We start from the raw sequence: 25,126 nt of genomic DNA, 5'->3' as shown, positions 1-25,126 counted from the left end.
GCGGTAGAGAGAGAGAGAGCGGTAGAGAGAGAGCGCGGTAGAGAGAGAGCGCGGTAGAGAGAGAGCGCGGTAGAGAGGTAGAGCGGTAGAGAGAGGTAGAGAGAGAGAGGTAGAGCGGTAGAGAGAGCGGTAGAGAGAGAGAGGTAGAGCGGTAGAGAGAGAGAGGTAGAGCGGTAGAGAGAGAGAGGTAGAGCGGTAGAGAGAGAGAGAGAGCGTGGGAGAGAGAGAGCGCGGTAGGGAGAGAGAGAGCGCGCGGTAGGGAGAGAGAGAGAGCACGGTAGGGAGAGAGAGAGAGCGCGGTAGGGAGAGAGAGAGCGCGGTAGGGAGAGAGAGCGCGGTAGAGAGAGAGAGAGCGCGGTAGAGAGAAAGAGCGCGGTAGAGAGAGAGAGCGCGGTAGAGAGAGAGAGAGCGCGGTAGAGAGAGAGAGCGCGGTAGAGAGAGAGAGCGGTAGAGAGAGAGAGAGAGCGCGGTAGGGAGAGAGAGAGAGCGCGGTAGGGAGAGAGAGAGAGCGCGGTAGGGAGAGAGAGAGCGCAGTAGGGAGAGAGAGAGAGCGCAGTAGGGAGAGAGAGAGCGCGGTAGGGAGAGAGAGAGAGCGCGGTAGGGAGAGAGAGAGAGAGCGGTAGAGAGAGAGAGCGGTAGAGAGAGAGAGCGGTAGAGCGGTAGAGAGAGAGAGAGAGAGAGAGCGGTAGAGAGAGAGAGAGAGAGAGCGGTAGGGAGAGAGCGCGGTAGGGAGAGAGAGAGAGCGCGGTAGGGAGAGAGAGAGAGCGCGGTAGGGAGAGAGAGAGAGAGAGAGCGCGGTAGGGAGAGAGAGAGAGAGAGAGCGCGGTAGCGAGAGAGAGAGAGAGAGCGCGGTAGGGAGAGAGAGAGAGAGAGCGCGGTAGAGAGAGAGAGAGAGAGAGCGCGGTAGGGAGAGAGAGAGAGAGAGCGCGGTAGGGAGAGAGAGAGAGAGAGCGCGGTAGGGAGAGAGAGAGAGAGAGCGCGGTAGGGAGAGAGAGAGAGAGCGCGGTGGGGAGAGAGAGAGAGAGCGCGGTGGAGAGAGAGCGCGCGGTGGAGAGAGAGCGCGCGGTAGAGAGAGAGCGCGGTAGAGAGAGAGCGCGGTAGAGAGAGAGCGCGGTAGAGAGAGAGCGCGGTAGAGAGAGAGCGCGGTAGAGAGAGAGCGCGGTAGAGAGAGAGCGCGGTAGAGAGAGAGAGCGGTAGAGAGAGAGAGCGGTAGAGAGAGAGCGGTAGAGAGAGAGAGAGAGCGGTAGAGAGAGAGAGAGAGAGCGGTAGAGAGAGAGAGAGAGCGGTAGAGAGAGAGAGCGGTAGAGAGAGAGAGCGGGAGAGAGAGAGAGCGGGAGAGAGAGAGAGCGGGAGAGAGAGAGCGCGGTAGAGAGAGAGCGCGGTAGAGAGAGAGCGCGGTAGAGAGAGAGCGCGGTAGAGAGAGAGCGCGGTAGAGAGAGAGCGCGGTAGAGAGAGAGAGCGGTAGAGAGAGAGAGCGGTAGAGAGAGAGAGCGGTAGAGAGAGAGCGGTAGAGAGAGAGAGCGGTAGAGAGAGAGCGGTAGAGAGAGAGAGCGGTAGAGAGAGAGAGCGGTAGAGAGAGAGCGGGAGAGAGAGAGAGCGGGAGAGAGAGAGAGCGGGAGAGAGAGAGAGCGGGAGAGAGAGAGAGCGGGAGAGAGAGAGAGCGGGAGAGAGAGAGAGCGGGAGAGAGAGAGAGCGGGAGAGAGAGAGAGCGGGAGAGAGAGCGGTAGAGAGAGAGAGCGGTAGAGAGAGAGAGCGGTAGAGAGAGAGAGCGGTAGAGAGAGAGAGCGGTAGAGAGAGAGAGGGAGAGCGGTAGAGAGAGAGAAAGTAAATTACCTCAGTCAAGAGATTACAAAACAGATTCACACATCCCCATTGCATTATGTCCAGTATGAATAAACAGAATAGAGCATGTAAAGAGAGAAAAGAGTACACAGCCACTTACAGGAACGATGGCGAGCACGGTGTGGGCCTGCGTGTGTTTAAGCAGGATGTCTATAAAAGAGATGACCTGCAAGGTCTTGCCCAGGCCCATGCTGTGGGCAAGGATACAGCCGAAGCCACTGCTGCGCTTAGACCTCTCCAGAGACTCCACCAGGTTATCATACAGGAACCGGACCCCACCGATCTGATGGGAGAGGGGGAGAAAAGAAAGGAGGAAGAGAGGGAGGGACAGAAGTAGTGCGATCATTAGCAGATTGATAAGTCTGTTAATTGTTATATTTGTTTGACTGCATTGTATACCATGGCTGTCTCCGTGGGCAGAACATCTTAATTGAAAGTGCTTTTTAGGGTTAATATGTATCTGGGAAATTAGCCCTATAACTGCTAGACTCCCTGTGCTAACAAGAGAATCCATGGCCCTATTGAGTCAGTGGTACCATGGTTGGTAGATTGATTATGTATGAAGAGAAAACTGTTTGATAGGCTTGATATTAGGGTTGGGCGGTATCCCGACCGCACTACCCTCTGGATAGCCTTGCGGTTGGGGACAGTGCAGTTGCTGTACCAGGCTGTGATACAGCCCGACAGGATGCTCTTGATTGTGCATCTGTAAAAGTTAGTTAGGGTTTTGGGTGACAGGCCAAATGTCTTCAGCGTCCTGAGGTTGAAGAGGCGCTGTTGCTCCTTCTTCACCACACTGTCTGTGTGGGTGGACCACTTCAGTTTGTCTGTGATGTGAACGCCCAAGAAGTCCACGATCATCTCCTTTGTTTTGTTGACGTTGAGTGAGAGGTTGTTTTCCCGACACTACACTCCGAGTGCCCTCACCTCCTCAATGTAGGCTGTCTCGTCATTGTTGGTTGTCAAGCCCTCTACTGTTGTGTCGTCTGCAAACTTGATGATTGAGTTGGAGGCGTGCTTGGCCACGCAGTCGTGGGTGAACAGGGAGTACAGGAGAGGGCTGAGCACACATCCCTGTGGGGCCCCAGTGTTGAGGGTCAGCGAAGAAGTTGTTTCCTACCTTCAACACCTGGGGGGTAGCCCGTTAGAAAGTCCAGGACCCAGTTGCACAGGGAGTGGTTGAGACCCAGGGCCTCCAGCTTGATTATGAGCTTGGAGTGAATGCAGCCACCCGAATGCAGCCACCCTTCCACGATTTCTGGTTAGGGTAGGTTTTAAATGGTCACAGTGGGTACGACGTCTCCAATGCACTTATTTATAAACACACTCACCGACTCAGCGTATAGGTCAATATTGTCCTCTCAGGCTGACCGGAACATATTCTAGTCCTCGTGATCAAAACAATCTTGGCGCGTGGCTTCCGATTGGTCAGACCAGCGTTGAATGGTTCTCGTCACTGGTACATCCTGTTTGAGTTTCTGTCTATAAGCCAGGACAAGCAAGATAGCGCCGTGGTCGGATTTGCCAAAGGAAAGGCGGGGGAGGGCTTTGTTTGCATCACGGAAGTTAGAGTAGCAGTGGTCAAGAGTATTAGCCCTTTGTTTTGTGGAATCAATATGCTGATAAAAATGGATGACTTTCACTTGAGTCATTATTTATGAAGGTATCTTACTTTTACTCAAGTATGAAATTAGGTACTTTTTCCACCACTGCATTGTGCAAATTAACACATTTTTGACGCATGCAGTACTGGCTCTCCAGCAGCACATCTACATTTTTAAACACTTTTTCCCCCCTTTTTCTCCACAATTTTGTGATATGCAATTGGTAGTTATAGTCTTATCCCATCGCTGTAACTCCCGTAAGGACTCGGGAGAGGCGAAGGTCGAGAGCCATGCGTCCTCTGAAACACGACTCTGCCAAGCCACACAGCTTCTTGACATACTGCTCGCTTAACCCGGAAGCCAGCCTCACCAATGTGTTGGAGGAAACACCGTACAACTGGCGACCGTGTCAGCGTGCATGCGCCTGGCCCGCCACAGGAGCCGCTAGAGCGTGATGGGACAAGGACATCCTGGCCGGCCAAACCCTCCCTTAACGGCTGTGTTGCGGCCGGCTGCAACACAGCCTGGGATCGAACCCAGATCTGTAGTGATGCCTCAAGCACTGCAATGCCTTAAACCGCTGAGCAACTTGGGAGGCTCCAGCAGCATGTCTACAAGCTGTGTGGAGTCTGGAGTCGCTAAGGCAACAGGCTTGCCTGATCTGCTTGAAGAAGAGGAGGGAGGAGCAGACAGCTGAGAACGGAAAGGATAAAAAACAGAAAGGAAATCAAGATGGCAGTGGCAGCTGTGCAAACAACATCCAAAGGGCTTTGACTTCTCAAACATGGCAGAAAGCTAACACAATATTATGCCTGTCACCTTATTCATTTAGCCACTTACTTAGATAGCAAGTTAAACTTAGAGGTCGTGTTAACGCAGAATTCTGTGTTTGTCACAAAGGGAAAAAATAAATATCTTGCTGCGTTTGGAAACGCCGATCTAAAATGGTTCTCATTGTACTTTCTGCTCGACATCAGACTAACTTTGTGCTTCAGTTGCACTTCTAAACTGGGATGAGAATTCATGAACAGGCATTCTATCAGCAGACAACGCTCTGACTGATGTGGAGCTGCTTTTCTCTGTGTAGCCAGAAACTTTTCGCCAGTAAAATTAAATGTTAACTTTACATTTCCTATGATACGCCTAAACATTAGAAATATGATGGCCATACATCGTTTTTCAAAAAAATACTTATTTTGTCATCAAATCAAAATAAAGCTATTTTCTGCTGAATGTGTTGCACTAATGTATTTTGTGTGAAGGAAAACTATAGATGCACATCCTTGATCACGCTATTGAAGCAAAAAAACACTGTTGACTCAATATAAAACGAGATCCCTGTCAACACACAGCTGGACACACCTGCTCCTGCTTTATCCCATTGTACAATAATGTGACAGGTGAAATAAGAACGCAATCTGCTTCATCCCCCAACTCATTCCACAAATTGACTGCAGGTATTTCCAAATACCCTGGTATACGGTATATACCGCCCAGACCTACTTGATATTCTACTGAGGGAATCCATACCTGGTGAGGTTTGACGGCACGGGCCAGTTGAGGGGAGAGGAACAGGTCTACCTCCTCAGCAGGGTGGTTCAGGTTGACCAAGACACGCCCCAGGGCGTCCGGTTGGTTCACAGCATCGTTGACGTGGGCGCCGCTGGCCTCCACCGACCGCTCCTCCTCCTCATTGGTGGACTCGCTGCTGATCTGTAGGGCGTCGTCCTCGCCGGAGCTCAGCTCGATCACGTCTATGGTTGAGAAAGGAAAATGAAAAGGGGGGTCAAGGTGTTTTTGTTAGAAGAGCATTGTAGATGGTAAAGGAGAAGCATATAATATATCTACAGTACCAGGTCAAAAGTTTGGATACCTTCTCATTCAAGGGTTTTTCTTTATTTTTACTGTTAATATATACTAGTGAAGACATCAAAACTAAGAAATAGCACATATGGAATCCTGTAGTAACCAACAAAAATATTAAACCAATCTAAATATAGCAGTCCTTTGGTCTGATGAGTACAGATTTTAGATGTTTTGTTCCAACCACCATGTCTTTGTGCGATCTCCGCATGTGTGGTTCCACTGTGAAGCATGGAGGAGGAGGTGTGATGGTGTTGGGGTGCTTGCTGGTGACACTGTCAGTGATTTACTTAGAATTCAAGGCACACTTAGCCAGCATGGCTACCGCAGTGATACGCCATCCAATCTGGTTTGCGCTTAATGGGACTATCATTTGTTTTTCAACAGGACAATGACCCAACACACCTCCAGGCTGTGTAAGGGCTATTTGACTAAGAAGGAGAGTGATGGAGTGCTGCATCAGATGACCTGGCCTCCATAATCACCCGACCTCAACCCAATTGAGATGGTTTGGGATGAGTTGGACCGCAGAGTGAAGGAAAAGCGGCCAACAAGTGCTCAGCATATGTGGGAACTCCTTCAAGACTGTTGGAAAAGCATTTTGGGTAAAGCTGGTTGAGAGAATGCCAAGAGTGTGCAAAGCTGTCATCAAGGGTGGCTACTTTGAAGAATCTTAAATATAAAATATGTTTTGATTTGTATAACAATTTTTTGGTTACTCCATGATTCCATATCTATTATTTAATTGTTGATGTTTTCCCTATTATTCTACAACGTAGAAAATAGTAAAAAAATAAAAACCCTTGAATGAGTAGGTGTGTCAAAACTTTTGACTGGTACTGTACATAATACCCATGTGTTTCAATTGCATTGTGTGGCTGCCTTTTTAATCAAAACAATACTTTTCTACCATTATGTTACACAATATTGTCTAAACAAATAAAATATCAAACATTTCATTAGTTTCAATAATTCAATAATAAGTGTTTCAATAACACTATTTATCTCCAAAAGAAGACATCTGTTTTCACAAATTCTATGAAATGACACATTTTTCTGGCATCATGTTTGACAGGCAAACAAATCTTCAAAAAAGTTCTTCCCTGGCCTGGTTTCAAATAACAATGTAAAAAAATATATAGAAACATCTAAATGGGTCCCCACATCATCTATATTAAGTGATAAGTTCCACAAACTTGTGCCATTTTTTGAACTACAGATGTGGCCTAGAAGAGGGGAGGAGAAGACGATAGAGAGCAGGTTTATGTAAGTCTAGTGAATGGGTGCTTATACAAGCTGGATTATAGTGGTGGGAGATGGGTTTACATAACCCAGGGCAGAAATGTTACCGCGCTGCCTGGGTGGAAGCTGCCTGAGGCTGGCATTAACCAGACGTTTTCTCCATGCCTACCCTCTCATCCAGGACTCAAAATGCAGGGTGGGTTGGAAGGGGGTTCAACTGGGAATGGATCTATGCCCACAAACAGACAGGTGTATGTATGTGTGAGTGAGTGAGTGAGTGAGTGAGTGAGTGAGTGTGAGAGTCATGACCAGTGGAGGAAAAGCACATGATGTACTCACCAGAACTTAGTTCTATACTGTAGCGACTCTCCTGCTCTAGCTTATCTGATCTAGCTCAGACAACTGCTCAGAGCCAGTCGGGTACAGCACACCCCAGTCACTACGTACCCAATGCTGTAATTTTGATAACATTACATGACGTACTTTCATAAAGTACACTGCAGCGAGACCATTTCCCTTAATTTACCTACAGTAAGCATCTAACCCACATTTGATCCCATTTAAAACACCTGAAGAACAGAGAAATGGGTCATTACGTCACCAAGAATATAAAGCATGGCAGTCTTGCAGTTCTAAATCGATCAGTGGTTCAGAAACCATGTTTGGTGTGGGACACTTGAGTTCAATTGACATATTTTTATGCTATAGCGAATGGAGGACGCTGTGGTTTATTTTCATGCCAGCCAGGTAGGCTATACTCCTGTTGTAAATTTAAGGAATGTGATTAATATTAGGAAAGTTGAGAGAATAAATAGTCGGCCTAGCCTATAGAAAGCTGATGGGATCCTCCTCTATATGCATAGCCTATAGAAATGTTGTGCAACATGAGCTCATGGGCTCTCATTAAGTGTTTAATTAGATATTCGATTACATTTGCATTTGATGTCAGAGTGATTAGAGGGACTATAGAGTGCTGAGTACCAGGAAGTTAGCAACTTCGCTAGGCTACTAATGACCAGCAGCAGCAGAGCTTGGAGAAGCCTAATTACCATGACTAAGCAGTCATGTGGAATTTGACTGTCATTATGGCTGGTGTGACGGTAATACGGTTACCGCAACAGCCCTAGTCTCAGTTAACATGTGTAATATAATGTATAATAATATGTGTGACAGACCCTGGGGCTTCTCTATCTTGATGAGGGACACCAAACAGTGTCTCATAGTGACTGGGGACTCACCTTCTTTGGGGGCGTGTGATTCTGGGACCAGAGCTTTGGAGTCGTCTTCTCTGACTTTAGTGCTGCTGTTACTGGTGTCCAGGCAGATCACACAATCCTTTTTGGCCATGCTAGCAGACACACTCTGAGACAGATGTCCTGGAGGGTACAGAGGGAGAGATGCAGTAGTTAATCACCTGAGTGTGTTAAGTATCAACCAGTGAATTACTATAATGATACACAGTATCAATCAAAAAGTTTGGACACACCTACTCATTCAAGGGTTTTTCTTTATTTTTTACTATTTTCTACATTGTAGAATAATAGTGAAGACATGAAAACTATGAAACACATATGGAATCATGTAGTAACCAAAAAAGTGTTTAAAAAAAATCAAAACATATTTTAGATTCTTCAATTCTTCACCCTTGATGACAGCTTTACACACTCTTGGCATTCTCTCAACCAGCTTTTCCCGGAAGGCTTTTTTGTCTTGAAAGAGTTGCTGAGCACTTGTTGGCTGCTTTTCCTTCACTCTGCGGTCCAACTCATCCCAAACCCTCTCAATTTGGTTGAGGTTGGGTGATTGTGGAGGCCAGGTCATCTGATGCAGCACTTCATCACTGTCCTTATTGGTCAAATAGCCCTTACACAGCCTGGAGGTGTGTTGGGTCATTGTCCTGTTGAAAAACAAATGATAGTCCTACTAAGCGCAAACCAGATGGGATGGCGTATCGCTGCAGAATGCTGTGGCAGCCATGCTGGTTAAGAGTGCCTTGAATTCTAAATAAATCACTGACAGTGGTCACCAGCAAAGCACCCCCACACCATAACATTTGGGCTCATCAGAAAAATGACAGATGTCCATTGCTCGTGTTTCCTGGCCCAAGCAAGTCTCTTCTCTCTGGTGTTTTTTAGTAGTGGTTTCTTTGCAGCAATTCAACTATGAAGGCCTGATTGAAGCAGTCTCCTCTGAACAGTTGATGTTGAGATGTGTCTGTTACTTCAACTCTGTGAAGCATTTATTTGGTCTATAATTTCCGAGGCTGGTAACTCTAATGTACTTATCCTCTGCAGCAGAGGTAACTCTGGGTCGTCCTTTCCTCCTCCTCATGATAGCCAGTTTCATCATAGCACTTGGTTTTGCGACTGCACTTGAAGTAACTTTCAAAGTTCTTGAAATTGTCTAGATTGAATGACCTTCATGTCTTAAAGTAATAATAGACTGTCGTTTCTCTTTACTCATTTCAGCTGTTCATGCCATAATATGGACTTGGTCTTTTACCAAATAGAGATATCTTCTGTATACCACCCCTATCTTGTCACAACACAACTGATTGGCTTAAACGCATTAACCTCTTGAAACTAGGGGGCACTATTTTTTTATTTTTGGAAAAATAACGTTCCCAAAGTAAACTGCCTATTTCTCAGGACCAGATGCTAGAATATGCATATAATTGACAGCTTAGGCTTCCTGCTGCTAGCTGGACATAATGCTATGCTAGGCTATCGATAAACTTACACAAACGCTTGTCTTGCTTTGGCTGTAAAGCATAATTTCAAAATCTGAGATGACAGGGTGATTAACAAAAGGCTAAACTGTGTTTCGCTATATTTCATTTGTGATTTCATGAATATGAACATTTTCTAGTAATATTTTTTGACCGTTGCGCTATGCTAATTAGTGTAGTTGATGACAATTCTCCCGGATCGGGGATGGGTAGTTCCAAGATTAAGGAAAGAAATTAAACAAATTAACGTTTAACAAGGCACACCTGTTAATTGAAATGCATTCCAGGTGACTACCTCACCTCAATAAAGCTAGTTGAGAGAATGCCAAGAGTGTGCAAAGCGGTTATCAAGGCAAAGGGTGGCTACTTTTAAGAATCTCAAAAACAAAATATATTTTGATTTGTTTAACACTTTTTTGGTTACTACATGATTCCATGTGTGTTATTTCATAGTTTATTTCTTCACTATTATTCTACAATGTAGAAAATAGTAAAATAAAGATAAGCCCTGGAATGAGTAGATGTCCAAACTTGTATTAACCCATCCACCAACCCACTCTTCGGAGGACACATCTTCGCTTTTACAGCTTTTCTGCTACATATACATTTTACATTGTACTTTCATACACAGCAATCACATAACAATACATTATTGAACATAAGGTCTTTACTCCCACCCCTCAGCCACTCTCAGCCCATCCCACCTATCACCATAGACCACCCTTGTTTGGTTTCCATGTGCCATATATATTTTCAATTGTACTGTGATGTTTAACATATATTTTGAAACTTTCTAATCATGTAGTATCCACAGATTTTGAGCTAAAGGTAAACACCTTTCCTACGAGTATTATTATACTATATATTGACTGACTATGGCTTTCCAAATTGCTGAACACTGCTATTTGTAAGGTTAATTTTAGGTGAATGTTGTGACCAGAACATGTGACCAGAAACAAGCTATATGTGGGCAATTTCAGAACAAATGATGTAGTGATTCTGTCTCTTCGCAGAATAATCTACAGAGCTGAGATTGTTGTATGCCCCATATACAGGTGAAGTCAGAAGTTTACATACACTTTAGCCAACTACATTTAAACTCAGTTCACACAATTCCTGACATTTAATCCTAGTAAAAATTCCCTGTCTTAGGTCAGCTAGGATCACACATTTATTTCAAAAATGTGCAATGTCAGAAAAATAGAATGATTTCTTTCAGCTTTTATTTCTTTCATCACATTCCCAGTGGGTCAGAAGTTACCAAATATTAATTGAGTGTATGTTAGCATTGCCTTTAAATTGTTTAACTTGCATCAAAGTTAAACAGTAGCCTTCCACAAGCTTCCCACAATAAGTTGGGTGAATTTTGGCCCATTGCTCCTGACAGAGCAAGTGTAACTGAGTCAGGTTTGTAGGCCTCCTTGCTCGCACACATTTTCAGTTCTGCCTACAAATTTTCTATAGGATTGAGGTGAGGGATTTGTGATGGCCACTAATATCTTGACTTTGTTGTCCTTAAGCCATTTTGCCACAACTTTGGAAGTATGCTTGGTGTCATTGTCCATTTGGAAGACTCATTTGGGACCAAGCTTTAACGTACTGACTGATGTCTTGATATGTTCCTTCAATATATTCACATAATTTTCCCTCCTCATGTAGCCATCTATTTTGTGAAGTGCACCAGTCCCTACTGCAGCAAAGCACACCCACAACATGATGCTGCCACCCCCGTGCTTCACGGTTGGGATGGTGTTCTTCGGCTTGCAAACCTCCCCCTTTATCCTCCAAACCTAACGATGGTCATTATGGCTAAACAGTTCTATTTTTGTTTCATCAGACCAGAGGACATTTCTCCAAAAAGTACGATCTTTGTCCCCATGTGCAGTTGCAAACCGTAGTCTGGCTTTTTTAAATGGGGGTTTTGGAGCAGTGGCTTCTTCCTTGCTGAGCGGCCTTTCAGGTTATGTCGATATAGGACTCGTTTTACTGTGGATATAGATACTTTTGTACCCCTTTCCACCAGCATCTTCACAAGGTCCTTTGCTGTTGTTCTGGGATTGATTTCCAATTTTTGCACCAAAGTACGTTCATCTCTAGGAGACAGAACGCTTCTCCTTCCTAAGCGGTATGACGGCTGCGTGGTCCCATGGTGTTTATACTTGCATACTATTGTTTGTACAGATGAACGTGGTACCTTCAAGTGTTTGGAAATTGCTCCCAAGGATCAACCAGATGTGTGGAGGTCTAAAAAAAAAATTCTGAGGTCTTGGCTGATTTATTTTCATTTTCCCATGATATCAGGCAAAGAGGCACTGAGTTTGAAGGTAGGCCTTGAAATACATCTAAAGGAACACCTCCAATTGACTCAAATAATGTCAATTAGCCTATCAGAAGCTTCTAAAGCCATGACATAATTTTCTGGAATTTTCCAAGCTGTTTATTAAAGGCACAGTCAACTTAGTGTATGTAAACATCTGACCCACTGGAATTGTGATACAGTGAATTATAAGTGAAACAATCTGTCTGTAAACAATTGTTGTAAAAATTACTTGTGTCATGCACAAAGTAGATGTCCTAACCGACTTGCCAAAACTATAGTTTGTTAACAAGAAATTTGTGGAGTGGTTGAAAAACTAGTTTTAATGACTCCAACCTAAGTGGATGTAAACTTCAACTGTACATAGCATTCTGTTGGTGGCAAGAATTTTAATGAAAAACTTGTTGAATCAAGTGTTTTTTGTATCAGTTCATAAACCATGTGCTAGGGAATCGGTACATCGGAAATCTCTTCCCATTTATTTCACAACCTGTATGGTGCAGCTTTCAACATTATTGTCCTCAAATTAAACTGGTATATTTTTCTATTTATTCCAATTATTGTCAGACAATTTGTCTCTTCAATATATGGCAGACAAACAAGTTCCCTACCTTCTCCCTTTTCCACTTGCCTCCTCCATTATTGTGGTAATACTGCAATCAGTCGGTTATGAGTTCGGATTGAGCAGACATTCCCATATATTTTCAATAGCTGCATATGTGACATAACTCCACCGTTTCTATTCATAATATCATTCATAAATAAACAAATAAATAAATAAATAAATAAATACATACAATACAATTTTTAAACATTTATCCATAAATAATGCTTTTTTTAAAATTAATCAGTATGTCTTTTCTGGATGATAAAACTGAAATTGTAACCAGCTTTGTAAGGGCAATACTTTAATGAACATTTTATTTTCAATTAGTCGGGAATGAGAAGTTGTAATCTGTATGAAGGCAAAAAGGCCATTTATTAACAAAGGATGGGCCTTTCTTAATAATCTTCTGGAAAACCATTTTGGGTTTTAGTATAACTTATGTATGAGTGACGCTTTAAGTGAGAGGTTTAAAAGCTTTAATATTGAATCATTTTAGCCCCCAAAAAACTCACATTCATTATATAAATAGGCACGTTTAATTTTGTCTGGCTTAGCAGTCCAAATATAAGAAAAACATATTTTATGTATTAAAAAACAAGTTGTCTGGAGTATGCAGCAACATATTTCATTTTATGTATTAAAAAACAAGTTGTCTGGAGTATGCAGCAACATATTTCATTTTATGTATTAAAAAACAAGTTGTCTGGAGTATGCAGCAACATATTTCATTTTATGTATTAAAAAACAAGTTGTCTGGAGTATGCAGCAACATATTTCATTTTATGTATTAAAAAACAAGTTGTCTGGAGTATGCAGCAACATATTTCATTTTATGTATTAAAAAACAAGTTGTCTGGAGTATGCAGCAACATATTTCATTTTATGTATTAAAAAACAAGTTGTCTGGAGTAGGCAGCAACATATTTCATTTTATGTATTAAAAAACAAGTTGTCTGGAGTATGCAGCAACATATTTCATTTTATGTATTAAAAAACAAGTTGTCTGGAGTATGCAGCAACATATTTCATTTTATGTATTAAAAAACAAGTTGTCTGGAGTATGCAGCAACATATTTCATTTTATGTATTAAAAAACAAGTTGTCTGGAGTATGCAGCAACATATTTCATTTTATGTATTAAAAAACAAGTTGTCTGGAGTATGCAGCAACATTAGTAAGTAAACTGATTAACTATTTGATCCTATCACAATGTGATTTTTCCATAAATAGACAAGTATTAACTATCGATGGTTGCAGAATCTTATCTATTTTTGCTAACTTTCTATTAAAATTGATTGTGATAAGTTCATTATTATTTTTTGAGATATGAATATCAAGTATGTCTACTTCAACATCCGCCCATTTTATTGGTAAACTACAAGGTGGTGAAAACAATGTATTTTTACGATCCAATACGTAATATGGTACATTTGTCATAATTAAAAGTGATCAAGATCGTCAAGGAGACTGTGCAGTGATCCAGATTGCAGACTTAAGAAATAACTTGAGTCATCAGCATACATTGACACTTTAGTTTTTATACCCTGAATTTCTAACCCCTTGATGTTCTTGTTGGATCTAATTTGAATAGCAGCATTTCAAATGGCCATAATAAATAGATATGCAGACAATGGACAGCCTTGCTATACTCCTCTTAAAGCTCAAAACTTTGAACTAACTATTATTTACTATTTTACACCTGGGGATGCTGTACATAACTATTAAAATTAAAGTAATCCAGGCATTTATATATACATTCTAGTCGTACTTTATAAAAACGCCTTTTCAAAATCTGCTATGAAGACCAGGCCTGGTATCTTCTATTATGATACTACGATAATATTATACTTAAAGAGTAGAGTAATTCAAGACAAAAATATTTCTGATTTGACACTCCAGCTATCAATTGTGTGTGTTTGTGTGAGTGTCTGTCTTCACCTGGTGTGTACTCAGGTAGCAGGACCACAGGGACGTGCCCTTCCTTCCTCTGTTGTTCCAGCCTCTGCCGCCTCTCCAGCTCCTCCTGCTGGGCAGCTTTGGTCACCGCCTCCAACTGCTGCTCCCTCAGTAGCTTTCTACATCACATAGAGGAAGAGAGAGACAAGACAGAGAGAGAGACAGAGAGGGATGGAGAAGGAGAAGAGAGCTCATAATAGGCACCAGGCACCCATCTCTGTTATAAGGCCAACAGACTGACTAGACCGAGCCAGATCGCATGGAGATATACATTACTAATGCTGTATGTGTTCCTTTGTGTGTATGTGTATATATCTGTGTGTGTTTGTGTGTGTGCACGCATGTATGCATGTATATGTATCTCATTCTAAAATCATGGGCAATAATATAGAGTTGATCCCCCTTTGCTGCTATAACAGCCTCCCCTCTTCTGGGAAGACTTTCCACTAGATGTTGGAACATTGCTGCGGCGACTTGCTTTCATTCAGCCACAAGAGCCTTATTGAAGTCAGCCACTGATGTTGGGCGATTAGGCCTGGCTCGCCAGTCAAGTTCTTCCACACCGATCGACAAATAATTTCTGTATGGACCTCGCTTGTGCACGGGGGCATTGGCCTGCTGAAACAGGAAAGGGCCTTCCCATAACTGTTGCCAAAAAGTTGGAGCCACAAAATTGTCTAGAATGTTATTCTATGCTGTAGCGTTAAGATTTCCCTTCACTTGAACTAAGGGGCCTTGCCCAAACCATGAAAAACAGCCCCAGACCATTACTACTCCTCCACCAAACTTTACAGTTGGCACTATGCATTCGGGCAGGTAGCATACTACTGGCATCTGCCAAACCCAGATCCATGTGTCAGACTGCCAGATGGTGAAGCGTGATTAATCACTCCAGAGAACGCATTTCCACTGCTCCAGAGTCCAATGGAGGCGAGCTTTACACCACTCCAGCCGACGCTTGGCATTGCGCATGGCGACCTTAGGCTTGTGTGCGGCTGCTCGGCCATGAAAACCCATTTCATGAAGCCCCCGACTAACAGTCCTTGTGCTGACATTGCTTCCAGAGGCAGTTTGGAACTCAGTAGTGAGTGTCGCTCCTAGATGTTTCCACTTCACAATAACAGCACTTACAGTTGACCGGGGCAGCTCTAGCATTGACGAACTGACTTGTTGGAAAGGTAGCATCCTATTATAGTGCCACATTGAAAGTCATGGAGCTCTTCAGTAGGGGCCATTCTACTGCCAATGTTGGTCTATGGAGACGGCATGGCTGTGTGCTTGATTTATACACCTGTCAGAAATAGCCAAATCCTCTCATTTGAAGGGGTGTACACATACTTTTGGTCTAGTAAACATATCTCTGTGTGTGTGTGAGTGAGCGTGAGAGAGAGCTGTAATACTGTAATAAACACTGGGGAAATAATCCCACTCATGGCAGCATGATTGACTTGTTGAGTTGACTTGAGTAATACAGAGATATTCTACTTAGAGCCTTCATAGTGAGCCCTCTCTAGGGAAAATTAACAAGACAGAATGCTAGATAATGCAAGAGAACACAGTTGAAGATACACTACGTGTGCTGTATGGATAGATGATAAAGAGTTAAAGAATTAATGGTTAAATATCTCCATTCATTGCCTCTTTGAAGCTGGTTAAGGGCTTATATTAGATGTTGTTCTCTATATCTGTGAGTTTGGATGTTTTCAGGAGGTCAGGGGTCATACCTGATGTTCCTCCTCATGTGTGCAGGTTTGTTGGAGTGGGACCTCTTCTTGGTTCCACTCAGGGACTGCGAGGGGATTTGGTTCTCAGGCCGTGAGGACAGTCGAGAGTGGGGCTGTGTTGAGGGGTGGGACGGCGTCTCCCCCGAGGCTGAGGTAGGTGGGGGGGTGCACTGCCATCCCGCAGAGTCCCCTCCCTGTGCTTCATTCCCCGAGCTGAAGGGAGCGGTATGAGGCTGGTCTGTAAAGAGAGACAGAGGGGGAAGGGTGTAAATATTGGTATACAAAACATAAATCAATTCAAATAAATGTTGATTGAAAACCTATAAAAAAAAGGTACGCTGTATATCAGTGGATCCTAACTGCAGCCCTTGAGTACCCCCAACTGCACAGTTTTATTGTAACCCTGGACATAAAATACAGATTCAACTCATTGAGGGCCTGATGATTAGTTGACTTGTTGAATCAGGTATGCTTCTCCAGGGTACTTGAGGACTGGAGTTGTATATAACAGGCATGGATTGCGCCATCACTGAAGGAAGGGTAAAAACGGATTCAAGAACAGTTAAAAAAAAAACTGAGCCAGAGAGATTGATATAAAAGATCCATTGAGACACACACTTTTTTTGTGGTTAACAGGGAGTGACTGGGCCAGAGTTGGATACAAACCTGTCTGGCCCTGCCTCCAGACTGGAGACACTGAACTAGATCTGGGGTGCTTATGTAAGTGCTAATAAATATGGGGAGCTTATGAAACCCTGACCACTGGGGCTATGGGCAGGTGATTCTGGCTTGCCATGCGGCTGGAAAGAGTGACAAACAAGGTTGGGGAGGAAACCAAGGTTATGGCCCACATAAACAGCCCTCTCAGTATGATCCACATACATCTCTCCACTGTCACATTGTAGCCAACACTGACATGCTCAATGCAACCTAATACAGCTCAACCAAGCCCCACCTAGTCATATATTCATAACCCTTGACTTATTCCACATTTTGTTGTGTTACAGGCTGAATAAAAAATAAAAAAATGGATGAAATAGATTTTAGCACATTTTTACATAAGTATTCACCGAGTCCAAATTTTGTAAAAGCATCTTTGGCGGAAATGTTCAGCCTGGAGTATGTCCGTATCAGCTTAGCACATCTTGGAAACCTTTAACACTCTATAAACTGTTTCACACCCTTCCCCAGATATGCCTCATCACAATTCTTCCTCAGAGATCTACAGACAGTTCCTTGGACTTCATGGTATAGTTTCTGCTCTGACATGCACTGTCAACCTTATATAAACAAGTGTGTTTATTTTCAAACATGTCCAAACAATTTAAATTGGCCACAGGTGGACTCCAATCACGTTGTAGTTACAGTTGAAGTCAGAAGTCTACACACACACACACACACACACACACACACACCTTAGCCAAATACATTTAAACTCAAGTTTTTCACAATTTCTGACATTTAATCCTAGTAACAATTCCCTGTTGTAGGTCAGCTAGGATCACTTTATTTTAAGAATGTGAAATGTCAGAATAATAGTAGAGAATTATTATTTCAGCTTCTATTTCTTTAATCACATTCCCAGTGGGTCAGACATTTACATACACTCAATTAATATTGGTAGCATTGCCTTTAAATTGTTTAACTTGGGTCAAACTTTTCAGGTAGCCTTCCACAAGCTTCCCACAATAAGTTGGGTGAATTTTGGCCCATTCCTCCTGACAGAGCTGGTGTAACAGTCAGTTTTGAAGGCCTCCTTGCTCGCATATAAGATTCAGGTCAGGGCTTTGTGATGGCCACTCCAATACCTTGATTTTGTTGTCCTTAAGCCATTTTGCCAAAACTTTGAAAGTATGCTTGGGATCATTGTCCATTTGGAAGACCCATATGCGACCAAGCTTTAACTTCCTGCTTCAAAATATCCACATAATTTTCTCCCCTCATGATGCCATCTATTTTGTGAAGTGCACCAGTCGCTCCTGCAGCAAAGCACCCTCACAACATGATGCTGCCACCCCCGTGCTTCACGGTTGGGATGGTTTTCTTCAGCTTGCAAGCCTCCCCCTTTTTCCTCCAAACATAACGATGGTCATTATGGCTAAACAGTTCTATTTTTGTTTCATTAGACAAGAGGACATTTCTCCAAAAAGTACCATCTTTGTCCCTATGTGCAGTTGCAAACCGTAGTCTGGCTTTTTTATGGCGGTTTTAGAGCAGTGGCTTCTTCCTTGATGAGCAGCCTTTCAGGTTGTGTCGATATAAGACTCGTTTTACTGTGAATATAGATACTTTTGTACCGGTTTTCTCCAGCATCTTCACAAGTTCCTTTGCTGTTGTTCTGGGATTGATTTGCACTTTTTGTACCAAAGTACATTCATCGCTAGGAGACAGAACGCATCTTCTTCCGAAGCGGTAAGACAGCTGCATGGTCCCATGGTGTTTATACTTGCATACTATTGTTTGTACAGATGAACATGGTACCTTCAGGCATTTGGAAATTGCTCCCAAGGATGAACCAGACTTGTGGAGGTCTACAATTATTTTTCTAAGGTCTTGGCTGATTTCTTTTGATTTTCCCCATGATGTCAAGCAAAGAGGCACTGAGTTTGAAGGTATGCCTTGAAATACATCCACAGGTACACCTCCAAATAACTCAAATGATGGAAATCAGCCTATCAGAAGCTTCTAAAGCCATGACATAATTTTCTGGAATTTTCCAAGCTGTTTATTAAAGGCACAGTCAACTTAGTGTATGTAAACATCTGACCCACTGGAATTGTGAGACAGTGAATTACAAGTGAAATAATCTGTCTGTAAACAATTGTTGGAAAAACATACTTGTGTCATGCAAAGTAGATGTCCTAACTGACTTGCCAAAACTATAGTTTGTTAACAAGAAATTTGTGGAGTGGTTGAAAAACGAGTTTTAATGACTCCAACCCAAGTGGATGTAAACTTCAACTTCAACTGTACATCAATGACGATCAAAGGAAAATGGAGCTCAATTTGGTCATAGCAAATATTTATTTAAATCAGATATTTCGGGATTTCATTTTTTTATGCATTTTATAACATTTCTAAAAACATGTTTTCACTTTGTCATTATGGGGGTAGTGTGTTAAATGGGTAACAGGGAAAAAATGCAATCCATTTTGCATTCAGGCTTTAACACAACAAAATGTGGAATAATTCAAGGGGTATGAATAATTTCTGAATACTTTCACTGTATATGGCTCTTTTACCTACCTATAAGCCCAGCTTGTCACTCAAGCTTGACCCAGTCCTGTATTGTCCTGTCCTGCTCAGATCCACATACACAATTTTCAACCAGAAAAACATCACTGCCCCACACTGACAGCTATTAGCATAGCCAACCTTTGAACCCAGACTGACCCAACAGCACATCAGTCAGGACAGAACATCCATCTTGGGCCAAGTTTGGTCCAGTCCAGCCAGACTACTCTATCTCAGAACCAGACTCCAAGGGCAGAGTGGTGAGGCAGGAACACCTGGAGCTTGTTACGTTTCACTGAGCAGGTGTCTAAAATGGCACCCTATTCCCTATATACACTGACCAAAGCCCTATGTGGGTCCTTCTCAAAAGTAGTACACTAGATAGGGATCAAAGTGAAACCTTTATGAAAACCCAGCCAGGAAAGCCTCCAACTAAAACATGATGAACATTCAAAAGAGAGAAAAGGCCAAACAGGAAGAAAAGTAATTGATATAATGCAGACAGAGGCTGGTGGTGAGCCAACAGAGTAGAAAAACAAATGACATAAAATGCTCTCTCCGACTAACCATCTACAAAACGACCTCTTTGCTCTGAATTCAGTTCCGTTAACATCCAAAACAGTCCCATTGTGACCTCTGTCATATTGGTTTTACAAACCAATTTAACAACAGAAATAATACAGAGCTTATTGAAAGGTTGGGCACAAAACCCTAATATGAAAAGAGGTATTCAACCCATTTTAAAAAGGGATACATTATGTAATCTAGGAGGTAGTCGAAAGGCTGTGTACATGTTTTTGTACTTCATCCTTCTGTTGCAGCCGCGGTACAAGTCCAGACGTAATTTCTCTCTCTGGGACGGAACATAGACTAAAGTGACCTTTCTGTAGGAAGCAAACCCTTTGCCAATTGCCAGGCAGTTTATCAGTCTTGTTCTTCATCACCAGTCACTCCCACCTCCCTGCACTGGGTCATATTGTTTACAAAACACATTGAAACACGTAGGGAATACCTGAACATGTCAAAAATAAAACAATTAATTTTTGTTTTCCGTTGCAAGAAGTTAAAACATTTTCTGTTGCATGCCCTAATCAATGTAACCCTGGCGTAAGTGCCAGGAGCAAACCCTTCTAAAAGGAGACTGCTACTGAAAAAACATCTAAACATTTCAAAAAAGGTTACAAGCCAAGGAGACAGATTCAAATTCAGACCATTTTACACACGCTCTTATCCAGAGAGACTTACAGCAGTGAGTGCATACATTCATACTTTCGAACCCACAAATCTGGCGTTGCAAGCGCCATGCTCTACCAACTCGTCCCGGAGTCGCCTCCACTCCTCCCCTTCCCACTACCGTAAAGGACAGTTACATAACAGATTCCTGAAATGCCTTATGATGATTCACATCCATACAGTACAGACAGAGCACAGTTTACAGTCAGAAAGTGAGGGTGGGGGAAGTCACTGGCTGAGGGGGGGTGAGAGTGAGAGAATGTTCTTCAGTGACAGTGAGAAGTATCAGAATGCACTTCTAGGAAGTGTGTGTGTGTGTGTGGGGGGGGGGGGGGGGGTAAATCAAACAGTCACAAATAGCTATGTATGGGACGAAAGGGTAATTCATTGACTTGTCTTCCTGATTTTGGTTCCAGAAATAACTCCCTTACCAGTGAAAAAAACTCTGACCCTTATGCAACAGCTGGGACTAAGCCTATTAATATCTAGGTCAGCTTTGATTATCAAGATCCTAAAGTACACCAACACCAAGAGAAAACCAGGGGGTGATTTAGGATGGTAGTTTAGTGTGGGTTATGTTCAGCCTGTACCATGTAAACCAGGGATGAGCAACTGGCGGCTGTTTTTGTAGGCCCGCTAATCAATACCACCCCCCCACAAAAATTATTTGCAAAATGTTTTAAATACATATATTTTTAAAAATCTTTTTTGGAACTCAATTGGGGTCTCAAGAATAGTAGAATGCGCAAGGTACAATTCCGAAATGTGGCTGTGAAAAAAAATGGTCAGTCACTCAATTAGCCCATGTCAGCTAACATGTTTTAGATTAGATAGCTGGCTAGACTAATTAACCAAACTTGTAGTAATCATGGTTGAATTAGTGACCAGGGGAACCTCATTGATTTTGCAAGTCACTCTCACTCAGATTTGGAAAAATGTGTAGACGTGCTGGAAATTTGCTTTAAAACTACAAATTGAGTGAATTTCCCTTAGGTTCCCTTAGGGCCCCCAAAAGGCTAGGTACAGCTCTGACTGCATGTGGTTATGGATGTGGGTATGCAGACTGTGGCCCCTCATGAATTCTGATTTTTTGTGGCCACCACCCTAATCAAAGTTGTAGACCAAAGCCTCATCAGGCCAAGTTAAGGTAGCCAGCATCCAAACAACAATTTGAACAGCAATCAATCACACTCAGTGGCTAGTTTATTAGGTACACGACCATGTTCATGAACATGGATTGCTCCTACAGACAGTGTGTCATGTGGAAAACAAAAACAGACAAATAATGGGACAGTACAACAGTGGTGTGCAGAACGGCATCTCAGAAGGCACAACTAATCGATCCTTGTGTTGGGCTTTCAACCTCATCAAGCAACATACGTCATCAGAGTGGACAACAGAACATTCTACTGTCTACACTCGGTTGGTTGTTTATATTAAATATTTTTAATTAAATCAAATATACTCAGAACTAAAGTTATGTTGCTAAGGATTCCACGACGCGGTTAGCCTTCATGGCTGGCAGGTTTGTGTTCCATTTGTGTGTGGATTCCACGAGTTCTAGCTGGCTGTACTATAGACACCTGTCGTCGTGGGAAAGACTAATTGTTATATTTTCGTAAAACAACTGGGTGCAGTAAAGAGCCAACCTGGATACTAAGGAGATCCTGGGGGAAATCGACGAGTACAAACAGCTTTACGCTATGGAGGAACAACATACTCCATCATGGAAAGATCTAACTACCTCACAAAATAACTTTAACCCAATTCAAAAAAAGAAAAACAGATTCATCTACAGACACAGATGATTTACTTACTGTTGAAATAGAGGCTAGTGCTCTGGCTGAAATCAATGCAACACTGGAAAGGTTGTGTGAGGAGGTAGGAGGGCTGAGGGGGAGTTTGGAGATTAGCCAGAGTGAAATTCTCACGCTTAAAGGAGAGAGCAAGGCACTCACAGCCAGGGTAAAAATCCACAATTCCAACATGGATTGTCTACCTAGGGAAAACAGGGTGATGAAGTAGGCGCTACTAGACATACAAATGTTGTAGCATGCGTGAAAATCTATTTTTTTCTGGGATTCCTGAGGACGCATCCAATAATCCAGAGGGCACGATCAGAGAATTCATGGAGTTGGAGAGACAAGACTAAGGGTCCCTGACCAATCCTCGCAAAATTTGAACACTACCAACAAAAGGAGCTGATCAAAAGCAGGGGAAAGGAGCTTAAAAAGGGACCAAATTCAGTCTCAATTACCAATTTCCAAGGGAGATAAACGAACGTCACAAGAGACTGTATCCAGTACAACGGCAATAGAGGGAGAAGGTTAAGCGTGCCTTTCTCATTGTGGACAAACTCTTTATAGATGGTCTTATGGAGCTGTCTCGGAATAGCTGTCCATAGCTGTACTAAATTCTATAGGGACTTTAGGTTACGGAAAAAAAAGAAAGTATGGGAACTGTAAAAATATCTGAACATTATGAAGTGGATATGAACACACACGTACTCATTTACATGCTCGCTTACACATACGGACTTATACATACACACGATCTCGCTCTCTTCTCACTCTCCCTTTCTCTCTTTCCACTCACTCCATTGCCAAACTGTTTTATAATTTAATATATTTCTTGTCTATCTTTTTTTATGCATTTGTCTACAAGTTTATATATGTTTACAACAAGCAAGGGGAAGATATCAGAATAGGTGCATTGGGGAATAATAACGTATTGTTTGGAATATTGTAGTGAAGCCGTCTCTACAGTAATGCAAGGTCTCTTTCAAGATCACGTGAAACGCCAATTGCTATGGAAATGCTGGGATGTGTTTTTCAATGAAGGTAATTATGAAGCAACTATGACAGTGATACGATATGGATACGATATGGATTACAATTATCATCATGACTATTACGGCTATACACACTACATGTTACACACAGACAATCAACCATGCAAATTGGCCGAGTTATTATTTATTTGGACAGCACACATTATAGTCTTACTCCTATACAGACATCGTACAAACTCTCACTAAATCACATCCAATATCATACACATCAACCTACTCAGATTTACTACACACAATATCTTGTCTCAATTTTCTAACATCTGTGGCATTGGCTCACAGGCAAGGGAATAAAACCAATATTGCTAGAACCTATTTCTGGAATTCTAAATATCAGACATTTGAAAGCTCTAATTTCGACCGTCACAATACCTCTGATGGCAGTAACTTTACAAGCACTAACTATGGCCAAAGGAATATAACATATACTGTTTACAGGAAACTCACTCTACATCCTTAAAGGAACTCAAAAGGTGTGATGATATTAATGAACAAAAATGTCGATCTGAATGTGCAAATAGTCAGGAATGAGTCGCAAGGAAGGTGGATCTTTTTGAACATGAAAGTGGACGAAAAATAGATTTGGCTCATTAACCTATATGGTCCAAATAAGGATGATCCATACTTCTTTGAAAACATTTAAACCAATTTATTGAACTTACAGGCGACAAATGAACAAATCATTACGGTAGGAGACTATAACACAGTGCTAAGTACTTCAATGGACCGTAAAGGTAATCACTCTACAAACTATCACCGTGCCCTTAAGGAAATCACAAATATTATGGACACATTAGAAACACTGGATATTTGGAGACTAAAAAATCCCAACCTAGTGAGATATACATGGAGATATACATGGAGACCAAAAAGTTTTAATAGGAGAAAGAATGAGATCGGATCATCATCGAATTGGGTATATTGGAAATTTAATCAAAGTTTACTGGAGGACAACTTATTTTTAACTAAGACAAAATCATTTATAACTGAGTTTTCCAGTATAATATAGGTTCAGCAAATCCCCTTATTGTTTGGGGTACCTTTAAATGTACCTTCAGAGGTCATTCAATTCAATATTCATCAATAATTTAAAAAAAAGCAGTTTCTGGCTAAAGAGACATGACTGACAAGGGAAATCCATGAACTAATAGTACAAGTACACAGCAATAAAAATGATACTACAGAGATACAAAATAAGTTAGAAGAAAAACAAAAAGAACTTGAGGAACTTATTCAAGAACGATCTAATGTAATCTATTACAAAAATAAAGCAAACTGGATGGAATATGGAGAAAAATGCACAAAATTCTTCCTGAATCTCCAATACAGAAACGCTAACAAACATAATTTGCAGAAACTCGTTACTGAAGACAGAGTCATCTATGATTCTCCGAATGATATTTTAAAAGAGGAAGCTAATTATTTTAGGCAGATGTTCTCTTTTCCATCCCATCCTCTCCCACTGAATGAAGATTAGGGTAAGTTATTATTTCCAAATAATATAAAAAATAGAACATTAACAAATGTACAGAAAAGACCAGTGAGAAAGCCAAATTAGAGGAAGAACTTTGAGGCTATTAAATCCTTTCAGTCTGGAAAACCCCCAAGGCTTGAAGGCATCCCGCTAGAGGTATATCAAGCCTTTTTTGATATACTAAAAGCTCCATTGTTAGATTGTTTAACTACTCCTATACAAATGGTAGTCTGTCAGGTACTAAACAGGAATGTCTGATTTATCTTATTAAAAACAAGATCCAGACAGCATATATAAAGACCCAGTACATCTAAAACACTGGAGGCCCCTTACACTTCAATGTTGTGATGCAAAAATACTAGTGAAATGCATAGCACTCAGAATTAAAAAGGTTTTACCAGGTATTGTTCATCCTGATCAGACAGGTTTTTTAGATGGACGATACATTGGGGAT

At 42.0% G+C, this 25,126-nt stretch overlaps 1 protein-coding gene across 4 annotated transcripts in view; it reads right to left on the bottom strand.

The window, feature by feature from the left end:
• The window catches only part of LOC139368713 (helicase ARIP4-like), a 93,676-nt gene that overhangs the window by 29,525 nt on the left and 39,025 nt on the right, over nucleotides 1–25,126 (bottom strand). For all 4 annotated transcript variants that reach the window (XM_071107996.1, XM_071107999.1, XM_071107998.1 and 1 more), the window contains 5 exons: nucleotides 15,884–16,121; nucleotides 14,142–14,278; nucleotides 7,790–7,927; nucleotides 4,977–5,200; nucleotides 1,943–2,125 (listed from right to left, as the gene is read on the bottom strand). In XM_071107996.1, coding sequence (XP_070964097.1) covers nucleotides 1,943–2,125; nucleotides 4,977–5,200; nucleotides 7,790–7,927; nucleotides 14,142–14,278; nucleotides 15,884–16,121 — 920 coding nt within the window. The remainder of the gene's footprint in view (nucleotides 1–1,942; nucleotides 2,126–4,976; nucleotides 5,201–7,789; nucleotides 7,928–14,141; nucleotides 14,279–15,883; nucleotides 16,122–25,126) is intronic.

The sequence above is a fragment of the Oncorhynchus clarkii genome, chromosome 16 (genome assembly GCF_045791955.1).
Source record: "Oncorhynchus clarkii lewisi isolate Uvic-CL-2024 chromosome 16, UVic_Ocla_1.0, whole genome shotgun sequence".
Taxonomy (NCBI): Eukaryota; Metazoa; Chordata; class Actinopteri; order Salmoniformes; family Salmonidae; genus Oncorhynchus; species Oncorhynchus clarkii.
The sequence above is the reverse complement of the archived record's forward strand: the minus strand, read 5'-3'. Positions and strand labels throughout refer to the sequence as shown.